Source organism: Anticarsia gemmatalis, chromosome 20, assembly GCF_050436995.1.
Source record: "Anticarsia gemmatalis isolate Benzon Research Colony breed Stoneville strain chromosome 20, ilAntGemm2 primary, whole genome shotgun sequence".
Classification (NCBI taxonomy): Eukaryota; Metazoa; Arthropoda; class Insecta; order Lepidoptera; family Erebidae; genus Anticarsia; species Anticarsia gemmatalis.
The window spans coordinates 10,996,322-11,024,231 of record NC_134764.1 but is presented as its reverse complement, the minus strand read 5'-3'; the positions used below and the strand labels follow the sequence as shown (position 1 = coordinate 11,024,231).

The window sequence follows — 27,910 nt, the reverse complement described above, 5'->3', positions numbered from 1 at the left end:
CTGGATGTTGTTAATCTTCTATACTTATAATAAATCTGTACAGAGGACAATTCTGTACATGAAATATATATTTAAAATAATTATCAGGGGGTGATTAGTGATCGATACTGATGCCAAAATTGCAATCAGTAAAATTTTTGTCTGCCTGTCTGTCTGTCTGTCCGTCTGTCTGCATACTCTTTAGGCACTTGTCCCACCGCCGACGATGAACGAGTAACGAGTTGGCGTGCCGCGGGGAGCGAGTGCGTTGTGTTGTTTAATGACAGCTGGTTGCTCTCTCGGCGTGTGTTCTAATCATGGAAGATAGTTCTAACTGGAAGGATCACTAAGAATTATAAAATTTTCAACATATAAACTATCCTTAGTGTGCATCAAGAGCAATAAATAATGTATAAAACTACTTTTGATTGTTTTTATACCAAAATTCTGTTTAATGAAACAACAATTACCGAATTTAAATTCAGTAATAATCTTAAAATTACCTCGTTTACTCGTTACTCGTTCATCGTCGGCGGTGGGACAAGTGCCTTATAGAAACAAAAACTACTTAACGGTTTCTAACGATACTTGGTACAGTTATTCGTCATACTCCTGAGGAGGTTATAGTATACTTTTCATTACGCTACAATCAATAGGAGCAGAGCAGTGACAGGAAATGTTGGGGAAGCGGGAGAAGTTACCAGATTTTTTATACTTCCGTCGCAACTTTAATGGTTAAAGCTACATAGAAATCATGTATAACGGAAATATTTCAAACAGCATGTGTCTATCTTTTACGGATGACTTACAATAACACGTGTTACTCCCAATAGTTTAGCAGTTCGGAGATTTCTGATTATATTTGTATACTCTTACGTTTATAATACCAATAACCCCATAAACGAGGAATAAACGAGGCGCCCATAGCCCGTTGTGCTCACCGGTCGGTAAACGATCTCAAGGTTAAGCAAAGCGGTCATTCCATAGATGGGTGACCGCATTGTGGTATTTGAGCTGGGCGTCTCCGTGCTTCGGAGGGCACGTATCCTACTAATCCTACTAATATAATAAATGCGAAAGTTTGTGAGAATATATGTATGAATTTTTGTTACTCTTTCACGCAAATACTACTGAACCGAATACTATGAAATTTGGTATATAGGCAGCTAAAGACCCAGAATAACATATAGGCTACTTTTTATCCCGGATCTCCCGAGGGATCAGGATTAACACGGTAAGGGTTTCCACGCAGACAAAGTTGCGGGCGGCCTCTAGTCTAACATAAATTAGAAAGGGCTAACAGCACTTTGCCCACCTGGTAATTGAACCACTGAGGCAATCTAGTGTGTGAGCTGAAACTAGTTCAGAAGCATCATACACTTCGCATCGAGAAAAGCGACCATATTATTATACATTTATCGTCGTGTTAAGAAATACTTCATTAATTATTAAGTGAAAACTTTGCTAACTAATATGTAACTTTACTATGTTTTGACTTCTCTTTCACCCAAAATCCTGTTGTATAGTCATAAACTACTCATCTTGTATCACGATTCACGACTTGCTATGATATATAAATTTCCATGGGACGTTTTCTAACGCTTATATACATACAATGTCTTTCACTACTCTTTCACAGAAGTGACCGGCTGTAAAAATCTATACTAATATTATAAAGCTGAAGATTTTGTTTGTTTGTTTGAACACGCTAATCTCAGGAACTACTGGTCCGATTTGCGAAATTCAGTATTAGATAGCCCATTAATTGAGGAAAGCTATAAGCTATCATCACGCTACGACCCTTTGGTCAGCAGAGTACAAGTAAAAAATGTTACAAAAACGGGGAAAATTTTGACCCTTTCTCTCTTATGTGACGCAAGCGAAGTAGCGCGGGTCAGCTATATAAAATAATACGTAAATAATCGAAAAAAATACTTAAACAGTGAGGATTTATTAGAGTTTTACGACTCTAATGTCATTGAAATAAAGATGGTCATTTTAATTTGTAATCGTCGATTATTTCTCATCGGCTGAGTTTGGCGACAGCCATCTTCAATAAAATAGTATGTCAAGCCCTTTCCTCTAGTGTTTATTATCCCGTGGTCTCGCCTTGCCTGGCGTGTACACACAAAGGAACGAAACTGTTTTGAACGCGCCACAGACTCCTCCACTTGATTTTACATTTAAGATAGTTTCTCTGAGTCTTGATACCATCGTAAACTATTACATCTTGTTAGAAAAAATGTCTAGTAGATGTTTTTTAATGAATCTGAAGAATAACACCTCCCACGCAAGTGGTCGCAGGTTCGAACCCGAGGCAACACACCAACGACCGTTCAAAATTATGTGTGTATTAGAAATAATTATCACTTGCTCCAGAGGTGAAGGAAAACATCGTGAGGAAACCTTGCATGCCTACAATTTGTTTAATACATTTATTGAGGGCATGCAAAGTCCCCAACCCGCACTTGGCCAGCGTGGTGGACTCAAGGCCTAACCCCTCCCTCATTACGGGAGGAGACCCTTGCCCAGCAGTGGGACAGTAGTAGGTTAAATTTATTCCATGAACAATAGCTGCCTAAGATATGTGTTTCAGCATTTCGTAAAGAAAAAACACTTTTCTTAAACTGATTTATTTTTCAACAACCAAACCTCTAGTTCGTCTCATTCGGATCAATTTCATGACGCAGGTGTACTGTAGTCTTCTAAATGTTTCGAGTGGACTTACACCACAACCCTGTATCATTGTTTATTTGAGTGCTCAATATTAGTTCAATACTTTACGAGCGCCTACAGGAATATGATTGTAAATCAGAACATTTAAATAAATATATAAAAATATTTTATTAAAATTTACATACTACGTTTATGTTATACGTGGGCCACTACTTATATTTTGAGCCTAACTATGAAAAACGGTAAATATGTGAGTGAAAACTACTTTATCGTGTTCTCGGGTATTCTTATGCATGATCTAGATAGATTTTTATCCGATCGAAATATTTTTTTAATATTTTTTTTTCTTTCCCGAAGACCACTCAAAAACAAGGTGTTTAAAAGCATAACCTGTTACTTGAGCCGATGAAAAGTTAATGTTTACGGTATTTATTGTTGACGTTTTTGATTAAAATAAAGTCATTTGTTGTCAAACTGTTACGGTATGGCGAGAAACCCATTCATTCGATGTTTTCGTCCACATATTAGCCGGTTGTTTAACAAGATGCGTTAAGGCTGACATTGTTTTTATAGAACTCGACCTGTAGGATTTTGTGGTTTTTCCATATTTCAAACCAGACTTTAGGCAAATTTTTGGTTGTAAATCAATAAAAATTAACCATTCTAAGTTTTTCTGAAGGCACTTTGTGAGATGATAAAGTTTTTATAAAAAATCAAGGGACCGTTTGTTTCGAAATGCTTCGAGCGCGAATAACTTTTTCTGGATTTGGTTCATCTTAAAGCACCCATAAAGTCGACTGGTGTTTATTTTTCGCATTATGCGCATAGATCCGAGATCCGTGTTCTATCACGATTTGATACATGTATTTTTTAAGCAAAACGATAGATTTTTCAAGCATTTATTTGCGCTAATCGGCGCGAGAACCTTATCTAATTGTTGTAAAAAAAAAATGGTTTGTTTAGAAAAAATCTTCTAATGGGAAATGTTGTTACCTAATATTTTATATCTAAGAGTGGAAATAATGTTTAGGATTTTGTTATTCTTTTGATGCATCAGGAAACGAAAATGCATAATAAATATTCGCCCAGCATCATTTTTTCCGGACACAACTGGTGACCTTGGACGACCTTCAGGAATTTCATTGGTGAGGGAAAAATAATCATGACAGAACTCTATTTATTGGCGTTTTAAATTTTCAAAGGATCGGACTTTATCGCCAAAATAATAGATAAGTCGATATAGACACGACTGTTTCGATAAGTCACGTCGAAAGTCGTAAAAAATATTTGCACGAAAATGTTAACATCCGAATGCCATTTTTCCGCACACTTACAATTTTCGATCGACTATATTGAAAATATTTTCAGCGCAGATTTCAAAACGTTCTTCGGAATGTAGTAGTCAAAAATGTCAAACTTTACGATGAAAACACCAATTGACGTCTAAAACAATCAGATTCGTCAAGGCTCAAAATATAAGTAGTGACCTAAGTACTACTAACTTCTAGTAGTAAGATGTAGCTGTGAATCCTTGATTCGCAGCCATTGTTACCAACTGGTGAATTTTAGCATCTTTCGCGTTTACAATATTATTAGATTGATTAATATCAATGTCTCCCATGTGAGCGAGTCCAGCTAACTTCGATGCAGTCTCTCCACCGTCACGTGATGTGGCAAGCACCATCTGACCGATGTCTCCTTGATTAACGACGCTAGTTGATCCATCTATGTGAATCTTTGGAGCAGCTAGTGCGACTCCGGTGTTGGGACTGCCTGGTATCCCTGAGAAGGAAAATAATATCGAGTTAAGATAAAAAGTATTACTCTAATAATAGTAGATCCCCGTGCCTCGGACAACACGTACTTGAGAGTGATGTAATAGAGAGTTTAGCTGTGTATGTACACTACACACTTGTCTACCATCAAGAAACTCGTGCGCTGTTTCAATGAAACTGGCAGCCGTGGCCGAGTATCTGTCAGGAGGACATTGTTCTTATTACTTTACCATCACTGTCATTAGTTAACATCTATTTAATATGTACACTATCGATGATGAAGAGTAAATGAATGATGTTAAATACTCACATGAGACAGCCACAGACACAATGAAGAACAGAGCGACTAACTTTACAGAGAACATGTTTGCTTCAGGTAGTTAATACTTGTGTGAAGTTCAACATTTAAAGCGTTCTTTTATATGCGCACTCTTCCAGTGTTATGACTAAACTTGGTTCAGATAGAGGTCAAAGACACTATTAATATTGCACAGATACTGTGACACTCTGTTATCAGGTCGGATAATTCCCTTCAGCTTAAAGAAAGTATCAAATATTTGACTGAAACTATAACTTAGGAGTATTTGATTCAAGGATTGTTTATTTGTTCGTTATACAAACAGCACTCGTGATATACAACTACTTCGGAGAACAATCATGGTTTGATTCTGATATGTACGTTGTATACGTATTATTGGTACACACGACATTTATGAACATCACTCAACTAATACATACTAAGTACTACTCACACATTTAACACTTCGATATATGAAACATACATAATATATACTTACAAGTAGGTTTCATTAGCAATCGCGTATAAAAAAAACTGGAAAGTGTCCGATGTTTTTGTAAATCCTTCGTTTTGATACAAGAAAAGACCAACCGACCTGGGAGTTAAACCCGAGACCCTAGCAGTTGGAAACATACCGACCGCGCCACAGAGACTCGTATAATATTATCATAGCCATATAATTTAATTATTTTAATACTAGCTGACCCGCGCAACTTTGCTAGCGTCACATAAGAGAGTATGGGTCATAATTTTCCCCGTTTTTGTAACATTTTTCGTTGCTACTCCGCTGTAGCGTGATTTTATATAGCCTAAAGCCTTCCTCGATAAATGGTCTATCTAACACTGAAAGAAATTTTCAAATCGGACCAGTAATTCCTGAGATTAGCGCGCTCAAACAAACAATCACACAAACAAACTCTTCAGCTTTATAATATTAGTATAGATATTATAGATTTTCTTCAGATAAAGCCCGGGGTTTGGCAACATGACCCATGTACATAAGGCACATATATTTATGTAGATCTATACTTAATACTATAAAGCTGAAGAGTTTGTTTGTTTGTTTGAACGCGCTAATCTCAGAAACTACTAGTCCGATTTGAAAGATTCTTTCAGTGTTAGATAGCTCATTTATTGAGAAAGGCTATATGCAGTTATTTTTAATATCGTACAAATATTGTGACTCTTATCAAATCGGATAATTCCCGGCAGTGTACATTTTAGGTCGGGGAGAAAGACTTTTCGCATTATAGTATGCATGAACTTGTAATAAAATCTTTTCTCTACACAAAAAAGCTCGATATTTGGGTACCTCACGAGCTCACTGAAAGAAACCTAATGTACCGTGTGCTCATTTGTGATTCTTGAAGCCAGAGAGATTTTATTACAAGTTCATACATACTATAATGAGAAAATACTTTTCATAGCAGTTTTAGTGAATGATGTGTTCACCTGTAACAGGTATACATATTAGGAATGCCTTTTGTTACTGTATCTTTTAACAGAATGTAATAATATGTCTACTGTTGGTGATCCAATAAATTAATAAATTAATAAATAAATAAAAGACTTTTCCCCGACCCAATATGGATTCCGACGGGAATTATCCGATTTGATATTACGATATGAAAATGTCTTTGACCTCTGAACCAAGTTTAGTCATAACACTGGAAGAGGGCGCATATAAAAGAACGTTTTAAATGTTGAACTTCACACAAGTATTAACTACCTGAAGCAAACATGTTCTCTGTAAAGTTAGTCGCTCTGTTCTTCATTGTGTCTGTGGCTGTCTCATGTGAGTATTTAACATCATTCATTTACTCTTCATCATCGATAGTGTACATATTAAATAGATGTTAACTAATGACAGTGATGGTAAAGTAATAAGAACAATGTCCTCCTGACAGATACTCGGCCACGGCTGCCAGTTTCATTGAAACAGCGCACGAGTTTCTTGATGGTAGACAAGTGTGTAGTGTACATACACAGCTAAACTCTCTATTACATCACTCTCAAGTACGTGTTGTCCGAGGCACGGAGATCTACTATTATTAGAGTAAACCTCCGCGGAGTCTTCTGTCAGTCTGATTGTTACTCACACTTGTTCATAACTACGTATTTGTTTGTACATTTACTTTTTTTCTTAACTCTTTATTATTTTCCTTCTCAGGGATACCAGGCAGTCCCAGCACCGGGGTCGCACTAGCTGCTCCGAGACCTGACGTAAATGCATCAAATAATGTCATGAATCTCGGAGAGATCGGTCAGATGGTATTTCAATCATATGACGCTGCAGCCATAGCATCAAAGACTAATGGCGGACAAAAAGTCAATATCTCGAATAATCTTGTTAACGGCAAAGGTGCCAAAATCGGTCAGTATGCGGTTGTTGGTCCGAATCAAGCATTCACAGCTTCAGCTTAATACTTATCAGTATTACCATTATTATAATATATGAAATTTTGAATAAATATATTTGTATTTATTAATGATGCGTTCTTATTAACAATCATATCACTTATTAGCAATATTTTCGTATAATACATTTTAATGTTGTAAATATTTGATAAACGATGAAAAGTTTTATAGATTCAATGAGCAGTAATTCTGAGCGGTCATTTATGAACGAGAACAAAAATGTATGGTTTTAGATGGTGGTGTTAACACAATCAGACATACCTACAATTTACCATATTCTGGGCAGTAATAAGACGTCTGATTCGGGAATCCAGCCCGATAGTTTGAAATCAGGAGCTCGATTCTTTTTTACTATTAATCGACTTTTGACAACTGGCTAGCTGTCAAGAAATTTTGTAGGAAAATCTGTACCTCGATTCTCTACTACTATCGACTACCGGCAACCGGCTAGCTATCGAAATTTTGAAATTTAGAATGAACTGCCAAAATGTTTTCTACGACACCCGTCAGAGGCGCTGATCAGATTTTCATGCAAAATTTCTCGATGACAGGTCGGTTGTCGGTAGTCGATAGTGGTAGAGAATCGAGGTACTGATTAACGCCTCTAGTGGGCATCGTAGGAACTATTTACCAACATTTACTTTTTCGACACTCGACAGTACCGACTGTACAGAATCGCGCTGTTGCAGTGGTATACACTTACGACTGCGGCACTGAGGCTGGATGTTGTTAATCTTCTATACTTATAATAAATCTGTACAGAGGACAATTCTGTACATGAAATATATATTTAAAATAATTATCAGGGGGTGATTAGTGATCGATACTGATGCCAAAATTGCAATCAGTAAAATTTTTGTCTGCCTGTCTGTCTGTCTGTCCGTCTGTCTGCATACTCTTTAGGCACTTGTCCCACCGCCGACGATGAACGAGTAACGAGTTGGCGTGCCGCGGGGAGCGAGTGCGTTGTGTTGTTTAATGACAGCTGGTTGCTCTCTCGGCGTGTGTTCTAATCATGGAAGATAGTTCTAACTGGAAGGATCACTAAGAATTATAAAATTTTCAACATATAAACTATCCTTAGTGTGCATCAAGAGCAATAAATAATGTATAAAACTACTTTTGATTGTTTTTATACCAAAATTCTGTTTAATGAAACAACAATTACCGAATTTAAATTCGGTAATAATCTTAAAATTACCTCGTTTACTCGTTACTCGTTCATCGTCGGCGGTGGGACAAGTGCCTTATAGAAACAAAAACTACTTAACGGTTTCTAACGATACTTGGTACAGTTATTCGTCATACTCCTGAGGAGGTTATAGTATACTTTTCATTACGCTACAATCAATAGGAGCAGAGCAGTGACAGGAAATGTTGGGGAAGCGGGAGAAGTTACCAGATTTTTTATACTTCCGTCGCAACTTTAATGGTTAAAGCTACATAGAAATCATGTATAACGGAAATATTTCAAACAGCATGTGTCTATCTTTTACGGATGACTTACAATAACACGTGTAACTCCCAATAGTTTAGCAGTTTGGAGATTTCTGATTATATTTGTTTACTCTTACGTTTATAATACCAATAACCCCATAAACGAGGAATAAACGAGGCGCCCATAGCCCGTTGCGCTCACCGGTCGGTAAACGATCTCAAGGTTAAGCAAAGCGGTCATTCCATAGATGGGTGACCGCATTGTGGTATTTGAGCTGGGCGTCTCCGTGATTCGGAGGGCACGTATCCTACTAATATAATAAATGCGAAAGTTTGTGGGAATATATGTATGAATTTTTGTTACTCTTTCACGCAAATACTACTGAACCGAATACCTACAGTGAAATTTTGCTTAATCAGTGAGGATTTATTAGAGTTTTACGACTCTAATGTCATTGAAATATAGATGGTCATTTTAATTTGTAATCGTTGATTATTCCTTTTCATATTTCAGTTGTCATCGGCTGAGGTTGGCGACAGCCATCTTCAATGAAATAGTATGTCATGCCCTTTCCTCATGTGTTTATTATCCCGTGGTCTCGCCTTGCCTGGCGTGTACACACAAAGGAAAGAAACTGTTTTGAACGCGCCACAGACTCCTCCACTTGATTTTACATTTAAGATAGTTTCTCTGAGTCTTGATACCATCGTAAACTATTACATCTTGTTAGAAAAAATGTCTATAGATGTGTTTTAATGAATCTGAAGAATAACACCTCCCACGCAAGTGGTCGCAGGTTCGACTTCAAACACGAGGCAACACACCAATGATTTTTCGAAGTTATGTATGTATTAGAAATTATTTATCACATGCTCCAACGGTGAAGGAAAACACCGTGAGGAAACCTTGCATGCCTAAAATTTGTTTAATACATTTATTGAGGGCATGCAAAGTCCGCAACCCGCACTTGGCCAGCGTGGTGGACTCAAGGCCTAACCCCTCCCTCATTACGGGAGGAGACCCTTGCCCAGAAGTGGGACAGTAGTAGGTTAAATTTATTCCATGAACAATAGCTGCCTAAGATATGTGTTTCAGCATTTTGTAAAGAAAAAACACTTTTCTTAAACTGATTTATTTTTCAACAATCAAACCTCTAGTTTGTCTCATTCGGATCAATTTCATGACGCAGGTGTACTGTAATCTTCTTAATGTTTCGAGTAGACTTACACCACAACCCTGTATCATTGTTTATTTGAGTGCACAATATTAGTTCAATACTTTACGAGCGCGTACAGGAATATGATTGTAAATCAGAACATTTAAATAAATATATAAAAATATTTTATTAAAATTTACACAATACGTTTATGTTATACTACTAACTTCTAGTAGTAAGTTGTAGCTGTAAATCCTTGATTCGCAGCCATTTCTACCAACTGGTGAATTTTAGCATCTTTCGCGTTTACAATATTATTAGATTGATTAATATCAATGTCTCCCATGTGAGCGAGTCCAGCTAACTTCGATGCAGTCTCTCCACCGTCACGTGATGTGGCAAGCACCACCTGACCCATGTCTCCGTTGTTGAGGATGCTAGTTGATCCATCTATGTGAATCTTTGGAGCAGCTAGTGCGACTCCGGTGTTGGGACTGCCTGGTATCCCTGAGAAGGAAAATAATAACGAGTTAAGAAAAAAAGTAAATGTACAAACAAATACGTAGTTATGAACAAGTGTGAGTAACAATCAGACTGACAGAAGACTCCGCGGAGGTTTACTCTAATAATAGTAGATCTCCGTGCCTCGGACAACACGTACTTGAGAGTGATGTAATAGAGAGTTTAGCTGTGTATGTACACTACACACTTGTCTACCATCAAGAAACTCGTGCGCTGTTTCAATGAAACTGGCAGCCGTGGCCGAGTATCTGTCAGGAGGACATTGTTCTTATTACTTTACCATCACTGTCATTAGTTAACATCTATTTAATATGTACACTATCGATGATGAAGAGTAAACGAATGATGTTAAATACTCACATGAGACAGCCACAGACACAATGAAGAACAGAGCGACTAACTTTACAGAGAACATGTTTGCTTCAGGTAGTTAATACTTGTGTGAAGTTCAACATTTAAAGCGTTCTTTTATATGCGCCCTCTTCCAGTGTTATGACTAAACTTGGTTCAGATAGAGGTCAAAGACACTATTAATATTGCACAGATACTGTGACACTCTGTTATCAGGTCGGATAATTCCCTTCAGCTTAAAGAAAGTATCAAATATTTGACTGAAACTACAACTTAGGAGTATTTGTTTCAAGGATTGTTTATTTGTTCGTTATACAAACAGCACACGCGATATACAACTACTTCAGAGAACATCACTCAACTGATACGTACTAAGTACTACTCACACATTTAACACTTCGATATATGAAACATACATAATATATAGTTACAAGTAAGTTTCATTAGCAATCGCGTATAAAAAAACTGGAAAGTGTCCGATTTTTTTGTAAATCCTTCGTTTTGATACAAGAAAAGACCAACCGACCTGGGAGTCGAACCCGAGACAAACCGACAAAAAACAAAACGACCGCGCCACAGAGACTATCGTATAATATTGTCATAGCCATATAATTTAATTATTTTAATACTAGCTGACCCGCGCAACTTCGCTTGCGTCACATAAGAGAATATGGGTCATAATTTTCCCCGTTTTTGTAAAATTTTTCGTTGCTACTCCGCTATAGCGTGATCTTATATAGCCTAAAGCCTTCCTCGATAAATTGTATATCTAACACTGAAAGAATTTTTCAAATCCGACCAGTAGTTCCCGAGATTAGCGCGTTATATCAGGAGCAGAGTACCAATAAAAGTGTTACAAAAACGGGGGAAAAATTAACGCGTTCTCCATTATACGACGCAAGCGAAGTTGCGCGAGTCAGCTAGTTATATATACATACTAGCTTACCCGGCAAACGTTGTTTTGCCATAAAAATTAAATAAAAAAAACATTGTCCAGCGGACAAAATTGTGAATCTAAACCATTCTCAGATCCCCTTGAACACACACAAAAAATTTCATCAAAAGCGGTCCAGTCCTTTAAGAGAAGTTCAGTGACATACACACTTACAGAAGAATTATATATATAAAGATATGCAATACACTCGCCTCGTGTTACAGGAGACTTACATTGTGAATAACATAATGTTAGAGATTGTTTCTGTGCAATAAAGCTGCCAGTTTCATCGTGTTTAATTTTTTTTTTTCTATGAAAAGGCTGTTCTAATTTCTTCAGAGTACATTTTTCATTTCCAAACGTGGGCCTACCTCTGCCTTCATCTTCGGCTTCAACAGGCGTGATGTTATGTATGTATGTATTAGGTCAGGGAGAAAGTCTTTTCGCATTATAGTATGCATGAACTTGTAATAAAATCTTTTCTCTACACAAAAAAGCTCGATATTCGGGTACCTCACGAGCTCACTGAAAGAAACCTAATGTACCGTGTGCTCATTTGTGATTCTTGAAGCCAAAGAGATTTTATTACAAGTTCAGACATACTATAATGCGAAAATACTTTTCATAGTAGTTTTAGTGAACGATGTGTTCACCTGTCACAGGTATACATGTTAGGAATGCCTTTTAAGTTACTGTACCTTTCAACAGAATGAAATTATATGTCAACTGTTGGTGATAGATAAAATAAATAAATAAATAAATAAATAAAAGACTTTTTCCCCGACCTAATATAGATACCGACGGGAATTATCCGATTTGAAATTACGATATGGAAATATCTTTGACCTCTATCTGAACGCGATTTAGTCATAACACTGGAAGAGGGCGCATATAAAAGAACGCTTTAAATGTTGAACTTCACACAAGTATTAACTACCTGAAGCAAACATGTTCTCTGTAAAGTTAGTCGCTCTGTTCTTCATTGTGTCTGTGGCTGTCTCATGTGAGTATTTAACATCATGCATTTACTCTTCATCATCGATAGTGTACATATTAAATAGATGTTAACTAATGACAGTGATGGTAAAGTAATAAGAACAATGTCCTCCTGACAGATACTCGGCCACGGCTGCCAGTTTCATTGAAACAGCGCACGAGTTTCTTGATGGTAGACAAGTGTGTAGTGTACATACACAGCTAAACTCTCTATTACATCACTCTCAAGTACGTGTTGTCCGAGGCACGGAGATCTACTATTATTAGAGTAAACCTCCGCGGAGTCTTCTGTCAGTCTGATTGTTACTCACACTTGTTCATAACTACGTATTTGTTTGTACATTTACTTTTTATCTCAACTCTTTATTATTTTCCTTCTCAGGGATACCAGGCAGTCCCAGCACCGGGGTCGCACTAGCTGCTCCGAGACCTGACGTAAATGCATCAAATAATGTCATGAATCTCGGAGAGATCGTTCAGATGGTATTTCAATCATATGACGCTGCAGCCATAGCATCAAAGACTAATGGCGGACAAAAAGTCAATATCTCGAATAATCTTGTTAACGGGAAAGGTGCCAAAATCGGTCAGTATGCGGTAGTTGGTCCGAATCAAGCATTCACAGCTTCAGCGTAATACTTATCAGTATTTCCATTATTATAATATAATGCATGAAATTTTGAATAAATATATTTGTATTTATAATTGATGCGTTCTTATTAACAATCATATCACTTACTAGCAGTAGTTTCGTATAATACATTTTAATGTTGTAAATATTTGATAAACGATGAAAAGTTATATAGATTCAATGAACAGTAATTACGAGCGATTATTCATAAACGAGAACAAAGATGTATGGTTTTAGATGGTGGTGTTAACACAATCAGACATACCTACAATTTACCATATTCTGGGCAGTAATTAGACGTCTGATTCGGGAATCCAACCCGATAGTTTGAAATCAGGAGCTCGATTCTTTTTTACTATTAATCGACTTTTGACAACTGGCTAGCTGTCAAGAAATTTTGTAGGAAAATCTGTACCTCGGCTAGCTATCGAAATTTTGACGTTTAGAATGTACTGCCAAAATGTTTTCTACGACACCCGTCAGAGGCGCTGATCAGATTTTCATACAAAATTTCTCGATGACAGGTCGGTTGTCGGTAGACGACAGTAGTAGAGAATCGAGGTAATGATTAACGCCTCTAGTGGGCATCGTAGGAACTATTTACCAACATTTAAATGTTAAACTTTCGACACTCGACAGTACCGACTGTACAGAATCGCGCTGTTGTAGTGGTATACACTTACGACTGCGGCACTGAGGCTGCATGTTGTTAATCTTCTATACTTATAATAATTCTGCAGAGAGGTCAATTCTGTACATGACATATATTTTTAAAATAACTATCAGGGGGTGATTAGTGATCAATACTGATGCCAAAAATGCAATCAGTAAAATTTTTGTCTGTCTGTCTGCCTGTCTGTCTGTCTGTCCGTCTGTCTGTATATTCTTTATAGAAACAAAAACTACTTAACGGTTTTTAACGATACTTGGTACAGTTATTCTTCATTCTCCTGAGCAGGCTATAGTATACTTCTCATTACGCTACAATCAATAGGAGCAGAGCAGTGAAAGAAAATGTTGGGGAAACGAGAGAAGTTACCTGATTTTTTAAACTTCCGTCGCGTGAGCAGCTTTAATGGTTAAAGCTACATAGAAACCATGTATAACGGAAATATTTAACATAAATTTATAAAAAATATATTTTTAATAAGGATATTTTTGTTATAATTTCATACAGCATGTGTCTATCTTTTACGGACGACTTACAATAACACGGGTAACTCCCAATAGTTTAGCAGTTCGGAGATTTCTGATTATATTTGGTTACTCTTACGTTTATAATAAGTACCAATAACCCCATAAACGAGGAATAAACGAGGCGCCCCTAGCCCGTTGCGCTCACCGGTCGGTAAACGATCTCAAGGTTAAGCAAAGCGGTCATTCCATAGATGGGTGACCGCATTGTGGTATTTGAGCTGGGCGTCTCCGTGATTCGGAGGGCACGTATCCTACTAATATAATAAATGCGAAAGTTTGTGGGAATATATGTATGAATTTTTGTTACTCTTTCACGCAAATACTACTGAACTGAATTTCACTGTAGGTATTCGACCTACAGTGAAATTTTGGTACATAGGTAGCTGAAGACACAGAATAACATATAGGCTACTTTTTAATCCGGAGTTCCCGAGGGATCAGGATTGACATGGTAAGGGTTTCCACGCGGACGAAGTCGCGGGCGGAAGCTAATCTAACATAAATTAAAAAAGGACTAACAGCACTTTCCCCACCTGGTAATTGAACCTGAGACCTCATGACTAGCAGTCAGAAATTAAGCGAAGACTTTGCAAACTAATATGTAACTTTACTATGTTTTGACGAGTGACTTCGCTTTCACCTAAAACGTATTTTTAAAAATTTTCTGTCATTTCCGATGACCTATTTTATAATCATAAACTACATTAACTACTCATCTTAATTTATATCACGATTTGCAATGATATAAATTTCCATGCGGCGTTTTCTAACGCTTATATACTTACAATGTCTTTCACTACTCTTTCACAGAAGTGACCAATAGGAGCAGAGTACCAGGAAAAAATGTTACAAAAACGAGAAAAATTTTGACCCATTCATTCCTATGTGACGCAAGCGAAGTAGCGCGGGTCAGCTATATAAAATAATACCTAAATAATCAAAAAAAATGCTTAAACAGTGAGGATTTATTTGAGTTTTACGACTCTAATGTCATTGAAATATAGATGGTCATTTTAATTTGTAATCGTCGATTATTTCTTTTCATATTTCAGTTGTCATCGGCTGAGTTTGGCGACAGCCATCTTTAATGAAATAGTATGTCAAGCCCTTTCCTCTAGTGTTTATTATCCCGTGGTCTCGCCTTTCCTGGCGTGTATTAAACACAATGGAAATAAATTACTGTTTCAACGCGCCACAGACTCTTCCTCTTGACTTAACATTTAAGATTGTTTCTGTGCGTATTGATACTATCGTAAACTATTACATCTTGTTCGAATAAATGTCTAGTAGATGTTTTTTATCAATCTGAAGAATAACACCTCCCACGCAAGTGGTCGCGGGTTCGAACCCGAGGCAACAGACCAATGACTTTTCGAAGTTGTTTGTGTATTAGAAATAATTTATCACATGCTCCAACGGTGAAAGAAAACGTCGTGAGGAAACCTTGCATGCCTAAAATTTGTTTAATACATACATTTATTGAGTGCATGCAAAGTCCGCAACCCGCACTTGGCCAGCGTGGTGGACTGAAGATCGATCGACTCGATTTACTTGCGTCATATTTGAGTAATAGGATTCAACGAGTAGATATCAATGGTGTAAGGTCTTCAGGTTCAGCTGTTTCTCTCGGCGTGCCTCAGGGTTCGATACTCGGTCCGTTTCTTTTTCTCGTATATATAAACGATCTCCCCTTTCAGGTGCAGGACTTATGTGATATTATATTATTTGCAGATGACACTTCACTCATTTTTAAAGTAGATCGTTCGAAGTCTTGTTTTATTGATATCAATAGTATTCTTGAACAGGTCCACAACTGGTTCACTTGTAATAATCTGTTATTAAATTCTAACAAAACTAAGTGCATTAGGTTCACTATGCCCAACGCGAGGAATTTAGGTACTAACATAGTCGTAAATGGGCAAACTATCGATTTGGTAGATTCGGCAACTTTTTTAGGTATCAGTCTGGATAGCAAGCTCCAATGGGGCACTCAAATAGCGCATCTCTCGGGGAGACTCAGCTCCGCCGCGTACGCAATCAGAAAAGTAAGACAGTTTGCTGGTGTGGATGCGGCAAGACTGGTTTACTTTAGTTATTTTCACAGCGTCATGTCTTACGGTATATTACTGTGGGGTAAGGCTGCTGATATAGATGTTATTTTTGTCCTTCAAAAAAGAGCTATCCGTGCAATTTATAGTTTAGGAGCGCGAGACTCCTTGAGAGAGCTTTTTGGGCAGATAGGGATACTGACGGTGTCCTCACAGTATGTGCTTGCAAACTTGTTGTATATAAAACAAAATTTAGGGACTTTCGCAACAAATAGCGATAGACACAATTACAACACTAGAAACAGACACAAATTAGTAGGTCCCCATCATCGTTTACACAAGGTGCACAATTCGTTTGTAGGTCTCGGCATTCGTTTCTTCAACAAGCTTCCAAAGCACATCATGGATTTACCCCTGCCAAAATTCAAAGTTGCTGTTAAGGAACATCTCGTTAGGAAAGCTTATTACAGAATTGATGAGTATCTAAACGACAATAGCTCTTGGGATTAGTCGCTCGCTTGGTTAGGATTCTTTGAAATTAGGGAACTTTGCTATAAATTGTATAAACTCAGTAGCAGTAGGTCTAAATATTGTAAAATATGGGCAATTAATGATGCAAATAGGTGATGTTACGTACAATTTGATGTTATTCATAAAACTGACACTTTTTTCTTTTATAATGTTCACAACCAGTGTGCTCACTTGCTGCCCATATTCTTATTATCACATGCTAGTAGGTGCTCCCAACATACGGTATGATCAGAGACTAATAAATAACCTAGCTATGTTCATTTAACTTAATTGACGTTTAGTCTATATCGCTGATTGTTGGCAGCTCCTCGCATGATCAATTATTGTATCAACCACATTGTAAAACTTTTTGGCGATTGAAAAGAGTGGCCGTGAGTTTCTCGCTAGCTCTTCTCATAAGGCTCTACCCCCTTTCCGAGCTAGTGGTAGATTCAGTAATTGTAACGACTATCATAAGTGTCAATATTTGACCTAAATGAATAAATGATTTGATTTTGATTTTGATTTTGATCTAACCCCCTCCCTCATTGCGGGAGGAGACCCTTGCCCGGCAGTGGGTCAGTAATGGGATAAATTTTTTATATGTAGAATAGCTACCTAAGATATGTGTTTCAGCATTTCGTAAAGAAAAAACAATTTTCTTAAACTGATTTATTTTCAACAATCAATCCTTTAGTTTGTCTCATTCGGATCAATTTCATGACGCAGGTGTACTGTGGTCTTCTAAATGTTTCGAGTAGACTTACACCACAACCTTGTATCATTGTTTATTTGAGTGCACAATATTAGTTCAATACTTTACGAGCGCGTACAGGAATATGATTGTAAATCAGAACATTTAAATAAATTTATAAAAATATTTTATTAAAATTTACATAATACGTTTATGTTATACTACTAAATTCTAGTAGTAAGATGTTGCTGTGAATCCTTGATTCGCAGCCATTTCTACCAACTGGTGAATTTTAGCACCTTTCGCGTTTACAATATTATTAGATTGATCAATATCAATGTCTCCCATGTGAGCGAGTCCAGCTAACTTCGATGCAGTCTCTCCACCGTCACGTGAATTGGCAAGTACCACCTGACCCATGTCTCCGTTGTTGAGGATGCTAGTTGATCCATCTATGTGAATCTTTGGAGCAGCTAGTGCGACTCCGGTGTTGGGACTGCCTGGTATCCCTGAGAAGGAAAATAATAAAGAGTTGAGATAAAACCCAGTGTAAGTAACAATCAGACTGACAGAAAACTCCGCGGAGTTTTACTCTAATAATAGTAGATCTCCGTGCCTCGGTCAACACGTACTTGAGAGTGATGTAATAGAGAGTTTAGCTGTGTATGTACACTACACACTTGTCTACCATCAAGAAACTCGTGCGCTGTTTCAATGAAACTGGCAGCCGTGGCCGAGTATCTGTCAGGAGGACATTGTTCTTATTACTTTACCATCACTGTCATTAGTTAACATCTATTTAATATGTACACTATCGATGATGAAGAGTAAATGAATGATGTTAAACACTCACATGAGACAGCCACAGACACAATGAAGAACAGAGCGACTAACTTTACAGAGAACATGTTTGCTTCAGGTAGTTAATACTTGTGTGAAGTTCAACATTTAAAACGTTCTTTTATATGCGCACTCTTCCAGTGTTATGACTAAACTTGGCTCAGAGGTCAAAGACACTATTAATATTGCACAGATACTGTGACACTCTGTTATCAGGTCGGATAATTCCCTTCAGCTTAAAGAAAGTATCAAATATTTGACTGAAACTACAACTTAGGCGTATTTGATTCAAGGATTGTTTATTTGTTCGTTATACAAACAGCACACGTGATATACAACTACTTCAGAGAACAATCATGGTTTGATTCTGATATGTTCGTTGTATACGTATTATTGGTACACACGACATTTATGAACATTACTCAACTAATACGTACTAAATACTACTCACACATTTAACACTTCGATATAAGAAACATACATAATATAAGGTTTCAAGTAGGTTTTATTAGTAATCGCGTAAAAAAAAAAACGGGAAAGAGTCCGATGTTTTTGAAAATCCTTCGTTTTGATACAATAAAGACCAACCGACCTGGGAGTCGAACCCGAGATCCTAGCAGTTGGAAACATACCGACCGCGCCACAGAGACTATCGTATAATATTATCATAGCCATATAATTTAATTATTTTAATACTAGCTGACCCGCGCAACTTCGCTTGCGTCACATAAGAGAGTGTGGGTCATAATTTTCCCCGTTTTTGTAACATTTTTCGTTGCTACTCCGCTGTAGCGTGATCTTATATAGCCTAAAGCCTTCCTCGATAAATGGTCTATCTAACACTGAAAGAATTTTTCAAATCCGACAAGTAGTTCCTGAGATTAGCGCGTTCAAACAAACAAACAATCACACAAACAAACTTTTCAGCTTTATAATATTAGTATAGATAGTATAGATTTTCTTCAGATAAAGCCCGGGGTTTGGCAATGTGACCCATGTACATAAGGCACATATACATAGATCTATACTAATACTTTAAAGCTGAAGAGTTTGTTTGTTTGTTTGAACGCGCTAATCTCAGGATCTACTGGTCCAATTTGGAAAATTCTTTCAGTGTTAGATAGCTCATTTATTGAGAAAGGCTATAGGCTGTATATCAGGAGCAGAGTACCAATAAAAGTGTTACAAAAACGGGGGAAAAAATAACGCGTTCTCCATTATGCGACGCAAGCGAAGTTGCGCGAGTCAGCTAGTTATATATACATATTATATGCAATACACTCGACTCGTGTTACAGGAGACTTACGTTGTGAATAACATAATGTTAGAGATTGTCTCTGTGCAATAAAGCTGCCAGTTTCATCGTGTTTATTTTTTTTTTCTATGAAAAGGGTGTTCTAATTTCTTCAGAGTACATTTTTCATTTCCAAACGTAGGCCCCCGGCCTACCTCTGCCTTCATCTTCGGCTTCAACAGGTGTGATGATATGTATGTATGTATTAGGTCAGGGAGAAAGTCTTTACGCATTATAGTATGCATGAACTTGTAATAAAATCTTTTCTCTACACAAAAAAGCTCGATATTTGGGTACCTCACGAGCTCACTGAAAGAAACCTAATGTACCGTGTGCTCATTTGTGATTCTTGAAGCCAGAGAGATTTTATTACAAGTTCATACATACTATAATGAGAAAATACTTTTCATAGCAGTTTTAGTGAATGATGTGTTCACCTGTAACAGGTATACATATTAGGAATGCCTTTTAAGTTACTCCTTTTAACAGAATGTAATAATATGTCTACTGTTGGTGATCCAATAAATTAATAATAAATAAATAAAAGACTTTTCCCCGACCCAATATGGATTCCGACGGGAATTATCCGATTTGATATTACGATATGAAAATGTCTTTGACCTTTATCTAAACCAAGTTTAGTCATAACAATGGAAGAGGGCGCATATAAAAGAACGTTTTAAATGTTGAACTTCACACAAGTATTAACTACCTGAAGCAACCATGTTCTCTGTAAAGTTAGTCGCTCTGTTCTTCATTGTGTCTGTGGCCTTTCACCTGTAACAGGTATACATATTAGGAATGCCTTTTAAGTTACTCCTTTTAACAGAATGTAATAATATGTCTACTGTTGGTGATCCAATAAATTAATAATAAATAAATAAAAGACTTTTCCCCGACCCAATATGGATTCCGACGGGAATTATCCGATTTGATATTACGATATGAAAATGTCTTTGACCTTTATCTAGACCAAGTTTAGTCATAACAATGGAAGAGGGCGCATATAAAAGAACGTTTTAAATGTTGAACTTCACACAAGTATTAACTACCTGAAGCAAACATGTTCTCTGTAAAGTTAGTCGCTCTGTTCTTCATTGTGTCTGTGGCTGTCTCATGTGAGTATTTAACATCATTCATTTACTCTTCATCATCGATAGTGTACATATTAAATAGATGTTAACTAATGACAGTGATGGTAAAGTAATAAGAACAATGTCCTCCTGACAGATACTCGGCCACGGCTGCCAGTTTCATTGAAACAGCGCACGAGTTTCTTGATGGTAGACAAGTGTGTAGTGTACATACACAGCTAAACTCTCTTTTACATCACTCTCAAGTACGTGTTGTCCGAGGCACGGAGATCTACTATTATTAGAGTAAAGCTCCGCGGAGTCTTCTGTCAGTCTGATTGTTACTCACACTTGTTCATAACTACGTATTTGTTTGTACATTTACTTTTTATCTTAACTCTTTATTATTTTCCTTCTCAGGGATACCAGGCAGTCCCAGCACCGGAGTCGCACTAGCTGCTCCGAGACCTGACGTAAATGCATCAAATAATGTCATGAATCTCGGAGAGATCGGTCAGATGGTATTTCAATCATATGACGCTGCAGCCATAGCATCAAAGACTAATGGCGGACAAAAAGTCAATATCTCGAATAATATTTTTAACGGGAAAGGTGCCAAAATCGGTCAGTATGCGGTAGTTGGCCCGAATCAACCATTCACAGCATCAGCTTAATACTTGTCAGTATTACCATTATTATAATATATATGGAATTTTTAATAAATATATTTGTATGTATTTATTGATGTGTTCTTATTAACAATCATATCACTTATTAGCAATATTTTCGCGTAATACGTTTTAATGTTGTAAATATTTGATAAACGATGAAAAGTTATACAGATTCAATGAACAATAATTATGAGCGATTATTTATAAACGAGAACAAAAATGTATTGTTTTAGATGGTGGTGTTAACACAATCAGACATAACTACAATTTACCATATTCTGGGCAGTAATTAGACGTCCGATTCGGGAATCCAACCCGATAGTTTGATATCAGGAGCTCGATTCTTTTTTACTATTAATCGACTTTTGACAACTGGCTAGCTGTCAAGAAATTTTGTAGGAAAATCTGTACCTCGGCTAGCTATCGAAATTTTGACGTTTAGAATGTACTGCCAAAATGTTTTCTACGACACCCGTCAGAGGCGCTAATCAGATTTTCATACAAAATTTCTCGATGACAGGTCGGTTGTCGGTAGACGATAGTAGTAGAGAATCGGGCTACTGATTAACGCCTCTAGTGGGCATCGTAGGAACTATTTACCAACATTTACTTTTTCGACACTCGACAGTACCGACTGTACAGAATCGCGCTGTTGTAGTGGTATACACTTACGACTGCGGCACTGAGGCTGGATGTTGTTAATCTTCTATACTTATAATAAATCTGTACAGAGGACAATTCTGTACATTAAATATATATTTAAAATAATTATCAGGGGGTGATTAGTGATCGATACTGATGCCAAAAATGCAATCAGTAAAATTTTTGTCTGTCTGTCTGTCTGCCTGTCTGTCTGTCTGTCCGTCTGTCTGCATATTCTTTAGGCACTTGTCCCACCGCCGACGATGAACGAGTAACGAGTTGGCGTGCCGCGGGGAGCGAGTGCGTAGTTGTTTAATGACAGCTGGTTGCTCTCTCGGCGTGTGTTCTAATCATTGAAGATAGTTCTAACTGGAAGGATCACTAAGAATTATAAAATTTTCAACATATAAACTATCCTTAGTGTGCATCAAGAGCAATAAATAATGTATAAAACTACTTATGATTGTTTTTATACCAAAATTCTGTTTAATGAAACAACAATTACCGAATTTAAATTCAGTAATAATCTTAAAATTACCTCGTTTACTCGTTACTCGTTCATCGTCGGCGGTGGGACAAGTGCCTTATAGAAACAAAAACTACTTAACGGTTTTTAACGATACTTGGTACAGTTATTCGTCATACTCCTGAGCAGGTTATAGTATACTTTTCAATACGCTACAATCAATAGGAGGAGAGCAGTGACAGGACATGTTGGGGAAACGGGAGAAGTTGCCTGATTTTTTATACTTCCGTCGCAGCTTAATGGTTAAAGCTACATAGAAACCATGTATAACGGAAATATTTTACATAAATTTATAAAAAAAAAAAAATTTTAAAAAGGATATTTTTGTTATAATTTCATACAGCATGTGTCTATCTTTTACGGACGACTTACAATAACACGTGTTACTCCCAATAGTTTAGCAGTTCGGAGATTTCTGATTATATTTGTATACTCTTACGTTTATAATACCAATAACCCCATAAACGAGGAATAAACGAGGCGCCCATAGCCCGTTGTGCTCACCGGTCGGTAAACGATCTCAAGGTTAAGCAAAGCGGTCATTCCATAGATGGGTGACCGCATTGTGGTATTTGAGCTGGGCGTCTCCGTGCTTCGGAGGGCACGTATCCTACTAATCCTACTAATATAATAAATGCGAAAGTTTGTGAGAATATATGTATGAATTTTTGTTACTCTTTCACGCAAATACTACTGAACCGAATACTATGAAATTTGGTATATAGGCAGCTAAAGACCCAGAATAACATATTGGCTACTTCTTATCTCGGAACTCCCCAGGGATCAGGATTAACACGGTAAGGGTTTCCACGCAGACGAAGCCGCGGATGGCCTCTAGTCTAACATAAATTAGAAAAGGCTAATAGCACTTTGCCCACCTGGTAATTGAACCTGAGACCTCATGACTAGCAGTCAGAAGCACTACCGGCTGCGCCACGGAGGCATTCTAGTGTGTGAGCTGAAATTAGTTCACAAGCATCGAGAAGAGCGACTATATACAATTTTCGCCGTGTTAAGAAACACAACATTAATTATTAAGCGAAAACTTTGCAAACTAATATGTCACTTAACTATGATTTTGACTTCTCTTACACCTAAAATGTATTTTTAAAACTTTCTGTCATTTCCCATGACCTGTTGTATAGTCATAAACTACTCATCTTGTATCACGATTTGTAATAATATATAAATTTCCGTGGGGCATTTTCTAACGCTTATAAACAATGTCTTTCACTACTCTTTCACAGAAGTAGCCGGCTGTAAAAATCTATACTAAAATTATAAAGTAGAAGAGTTTGTTTGTTTGTTTGTTTGTTTGAACGCGCTAATCTCAGGAACTACTGGTCCGATTTGCGAAATTCAGTAGGTATTAGATAGCCCATTTATCTAGGAAGACTATAATCTATTTATCATCACGCTACGACCAATAGGAGCAGAGTACCAGTAAAAAATGTTACAGAAGCGGGGAAAATTTTCACTTCATTCATTCATATCGTATGGTTAGTGGTCAACCTAGTGTCAAAGTTGTTCAAGCCCGTCAGGCCTTTGACATGGCTTAACGACTGTTATCTTAATAGACAACAACCGGGACCGACTTTTTACGTGCCCTCCGAAGCACGGAGACGCCCAGCTCAAATACCACTTATGCGGTCACCCATCTATGGAATGACCGCGCCAAGGTTTGCTTAACCCACAGATCGTTTACCGACCGGTGAGCGCAACTGGCTATGGGCGCCTCATTCTCTCTAATGTGACGCAAGCGAAGTTGCGCGGGTCAGCTAGTATAAAATAATACGTATATGATCGAAAAAAAATGCTTAAACAGTGAGGATTTATTAGAGTTTTACGACTCTAATGTCATTGAAATATAGATGGTCATTTTAATTTGTAATCGTCGATTATTCCTTTTCATATTTCAGTTGTCATCGGCTGAGGTTGGCGACAGCCATCTTCAATGAAATAGTATGTCATGCCCTTTCCTCATGTGTTTATTATCCCGGGGTCTCGCCTTTCCTGGCGTGTAAACACAAAGGAACAAAACTGTTTTGAACGCGCCACAGACTCTACCTTTTGACTTAACATTTAAGATTGTTTCTGTGCGTATTGATACTATCGTAAACTATTACATCTTGTTAGAAAAAATGTCTATAGATGTGTTTTAATGAATCTGAAGAATAACACCTCCCACGCAAGTGGTCGCAGGTTCGAACCCGAGGCAACACACCAACGACCGTTCAAAATTATGTGTGTATTAGAAATAATTATCACTTGCTCCAGAGGTGAAGGAAACATCGTAAGGAAACCTTGTATGCCTACAATTTGTTTAATACATTTATTGAGGGCATGTAAAGTCCCCAACCCGCACTTGGCCAGCGTGGTGGACTCAAGGCCTAACCGCTCCCTCATTACGGGAGGAGACCCTTGCCCGGCAGTGGGACAGTAATGGGTTTTATAATATGAAGAATAGCTGCCTAAGATATGACGTGTTTCAGCATTTCGTAAAGAAAAAACAATTTTCTTAAACTGATTTATTTTTCAACAATCAATCCTCTAGTTTGTCTCATTCGGATCAATTTCATGACGCAGGTGTACTGTAGTCTTCTAAATGTTTCGAGTAGACTTACACGGTACACCACAACCCTGTATCATTGTTTATTTGAGTGCTCAATATTAGTTCAATACTTTACGAGCGCGTACAGGAATATGATTGTAAATCAGAACATTTAAATAAATATATAAAAATATTTTATTAAAATTTACATAATACGTTTATGTTATACTACTAACTTCTAGTAGTAAGATGTAGCTGTGAATCCTTGATTCGCAGCCATTTCTACCAACTGGTGAATTTTAGCATCTTTCGCGTTTACAATATTATTAGATTGATCAATATCAATGTCTCCCATGTGAGCGAGTCCAGCTAACTTCGATGCAGTCTCTCCACCGTCACGTGAATTGGCAAGTACCACCTGACCCATGTCTCCGTTGTTGAGGATGCTAGTTGATCCATCTATGTGAATCTTTGGAGCAGCTAGTGCGACTCCGGTGTTGGGACTGCCTGGTATCCCTGAGAAGGAAAATAATAAAGAGTTGAGATAAAACCCAGTGTAAGTAACAATCAGACTGACAGAAAACTCCGCGGAGTTTTACTCTAATAATAGTAGATCTCCGTGCCTCGGACAACACGTACTTGAGAGTGATGTAATAGAGAGTTTAGCTGTGTATGTACACTACACACTTGTCTACCATCAAGAAACTCGTGCGCTGTTTCAATGAAACTGGCAGCCGTGGCCGAGTATCTGTCAGGAGGACATTGTTCTTATTACTTTACCATCACTGTCATTAGTTAACATCTATTTAATATGTACACTATCGATGATGAAGAGTAAATGAATGATGTTAAATACTCACATGAGACAGCCACAGACACAATGAAGAACAGAGCGACTAACTTTACAGAGAACATGTTTGCTTCAGGTAGTTAATACTTGTGTGAAGTTCAACATTTAAAGCGTTCTTTTATATGCGCCCTCTTCCAGTGTTATGACTAAACTTGGCTCAGATAGAGGTCAAAGACATTTTTAATATCGTACAAATATTGTGACGTTTATCAAATCGGATAATTCCCGTCAGTACACACACATACATACATACATAACATCACGCCTGTTAAGATGTAGCTACATGTAGGCCGGATGCTTTCACGTTTTGAAATAAAGAAATAATAAAATGATTTTTTTCATAAAGAAATTTACAACTAGGTGCAATTAGCAATCTTCTAGAACAGAGGCAATCTCAATCATTTGGTTATTCACAATATAAGTCCCCTGTGACACGAGGCGAGCGTATTGCCATACATACATGGGGCATGTTGCCAAACTCCGGACTATTATGGGGGGATATATTAAAATATTGACATAATATATTATTATGACAGTCTCTGTGGCGCGGTCGGTAGTGCATCCAACTACTAGAGTCTTGGGTTCGACTCCCAGGTCGGGTTAAGTACTGTTAGTTTTTTCTTGTTTTAAAAAAGTTTTTCACAAACACCGGACACCTTTCCGTCATTTTTAACACTATTGCAAATTAAATCTTCCTACTTGTAACCTTATATTATGTTTATTCAAGTATTGAAGTGTTAAATGTGTGAGTAGTATTTAGTATGTATTAGTTGAGTGATGTTCATAAATGTCGTGTGTACCAATAATACGTATACAACGTACATATCAGAATCACACCATGATTGTTCTCTGAAGTAGTTGTATATCACGTGTGCTGTTTGTATAACGAACAAATAAACAATCCTTGAATCAAATACGCCTAAGTTGTAGTTTCAGTCAAATATTTGGTACTTTCTTTAAGCTGAAGGGAATTATCCGGTCTGATAACAGAGTGTCACAGTATCTGTGCAATATTAATAGTGTCTTTGACCTCTATCTGAGCCAAGTTTAGTCATAACACTGGAAGAGGGCGCATATAAAAGAACGTTTTAAATGTTGAACTTCACACAAGTATTAACTACCTGAAGCAAACATGTTCTCTGTAAAGTTAGTCGCTCTGTTCTTCATTGTGTCTGTGGCTGTCTCATGTGAGTATTTAACATCATTCATTTACTCTTCATCATCGATAGTGTACATATTAAATAGATGTTAACTAATGACAGTGATGGTAAAGTAATAAGAACAATGTCCTCCTGACAGATACTCGGCCACGGCTGCCAGTTTCATTGAAACAGCGCACGAGGTTCTTGATGGTAGACAAGTGTGTAGTGTACATACACAGCTAAACTCTCTATTACATCACTCTCAAGTACGTGTTGTCCGAGGCACGGAGATCTACTATTATTAGAGTAAACCTCCGCGGAGTCTTCTGTCAGTCTGATTGTTACTCACACTTGTTCATAACTACGTATTTGTTTGTACATTTACTTTTTATCTTAACTCGTTATTATTTTCCTTCTCAGGGATACCAGGCAGTCCCAGCACCGGAGTCGCACTAGCTGCTCCTAGGCTTCACATAGATGGATCAACTAGCATCGTCAACAACGGAGACATGGGTCAAGTGGTGCTTGCCACATCACGTGACGGTGGAGAGACTGCATCGAAGTTAGCTGGACTCGCTCACATGGGAGACATTGATATTGATCAATCTCATAATATTGTAAACGCGAAAGATGCTAAAATTCACCAGTTGGTAGAAATGGCTGCGAATCAAGGATTCACAGCTACATCTTACTACTAG

At 37.4% G+C, this 27,910-nt stretch overlaps 4 protein-coding genes across 4 annotated transcripts; 1 reads left to right on the top strand and 3 right to left on the bottom strand.

The window, feature by feature from the left end:
* Nucleotides 1–9,969: 9,969 nt before the first annotated feature.
* Nucleotides 9,970–10,691, bottom strand: LOC142981912 (uncharacterized). Its single transcript, XM_076128053.1, has 2 exons — nt 10,623–10,691; nt 9,970–10,247 (listed from the first exon to the last, which is right to left on the bottom strand). Exons 1-2 carry the CDS (start codon nt 10,675–10,677, stop codon nt 9,970–9,972), a joined length of 333 nt encoding a protein of 110 aa, XP_075984168.1. The 5' UTR covers nt 10,678–10,691.
* A 7,163-nt stretch (nt 10,692–17,854) lies between these two features.
* LOC142981911 (uncharacterized) lies at nt 17,855–18,541 on the bottom strand. The gene is made up of 2 exons (XM_076128052.1): nt 18,477–18,541; nt 17,855–18,132 (listed from the first exon to the last, which is right to left on the bottom strand). Exons 1-2 carry the CDS (start codon nt 18,529–18,531, stop codon nt 17,855–17,857), a joined length of 333 nt encoding a protein of 110 aa, XP_075984167.1. The 5' UTR covers nt 18,532–18,541.
* Nucleotides 18,542–25,447: 6,906 nt separating this feature from the next.
* On the bottom strand, nt 25,448–26,145 carry LOC142981946 (uncharacterized). The gene is made up of 2 exons (XM_076128137.1): nt 26,081–26,145; nt 25,448–25,736 (listed from the first exon to the last, which is right to left on the bottom strand). The coding sequence occupies exons 1-2, from the start codon at nt 26,133–26,135 to the stop codon at nt 25,459–25,461; spliced, it is 333 nt and encodes a 110-aa protein (XP_075984252.1). The 5' UTR covers nt 26,136–26,145; the 3' UTR covers nt 25,448–25,458.
* Nucleotides 26,146–27,195: 1,050 nt separating this feature from the next.
* LOC142981910 (uncharacterized) lies at nt 27,196–27,910 on the top strand. The gene is made up of 2 exons (XM_076128051.1): nt 27,196–27,257; nt 27,633–27,910. The coding sequence occupies exons 1-2, from the start codon at nt 27,203–27,205 to the stop codon at nt 27,908–27,910; spliced, it is 333 nt and encodes a 110-aa protein (XP_075984166.1). The 5' UTR covers nt 27,196–27,202.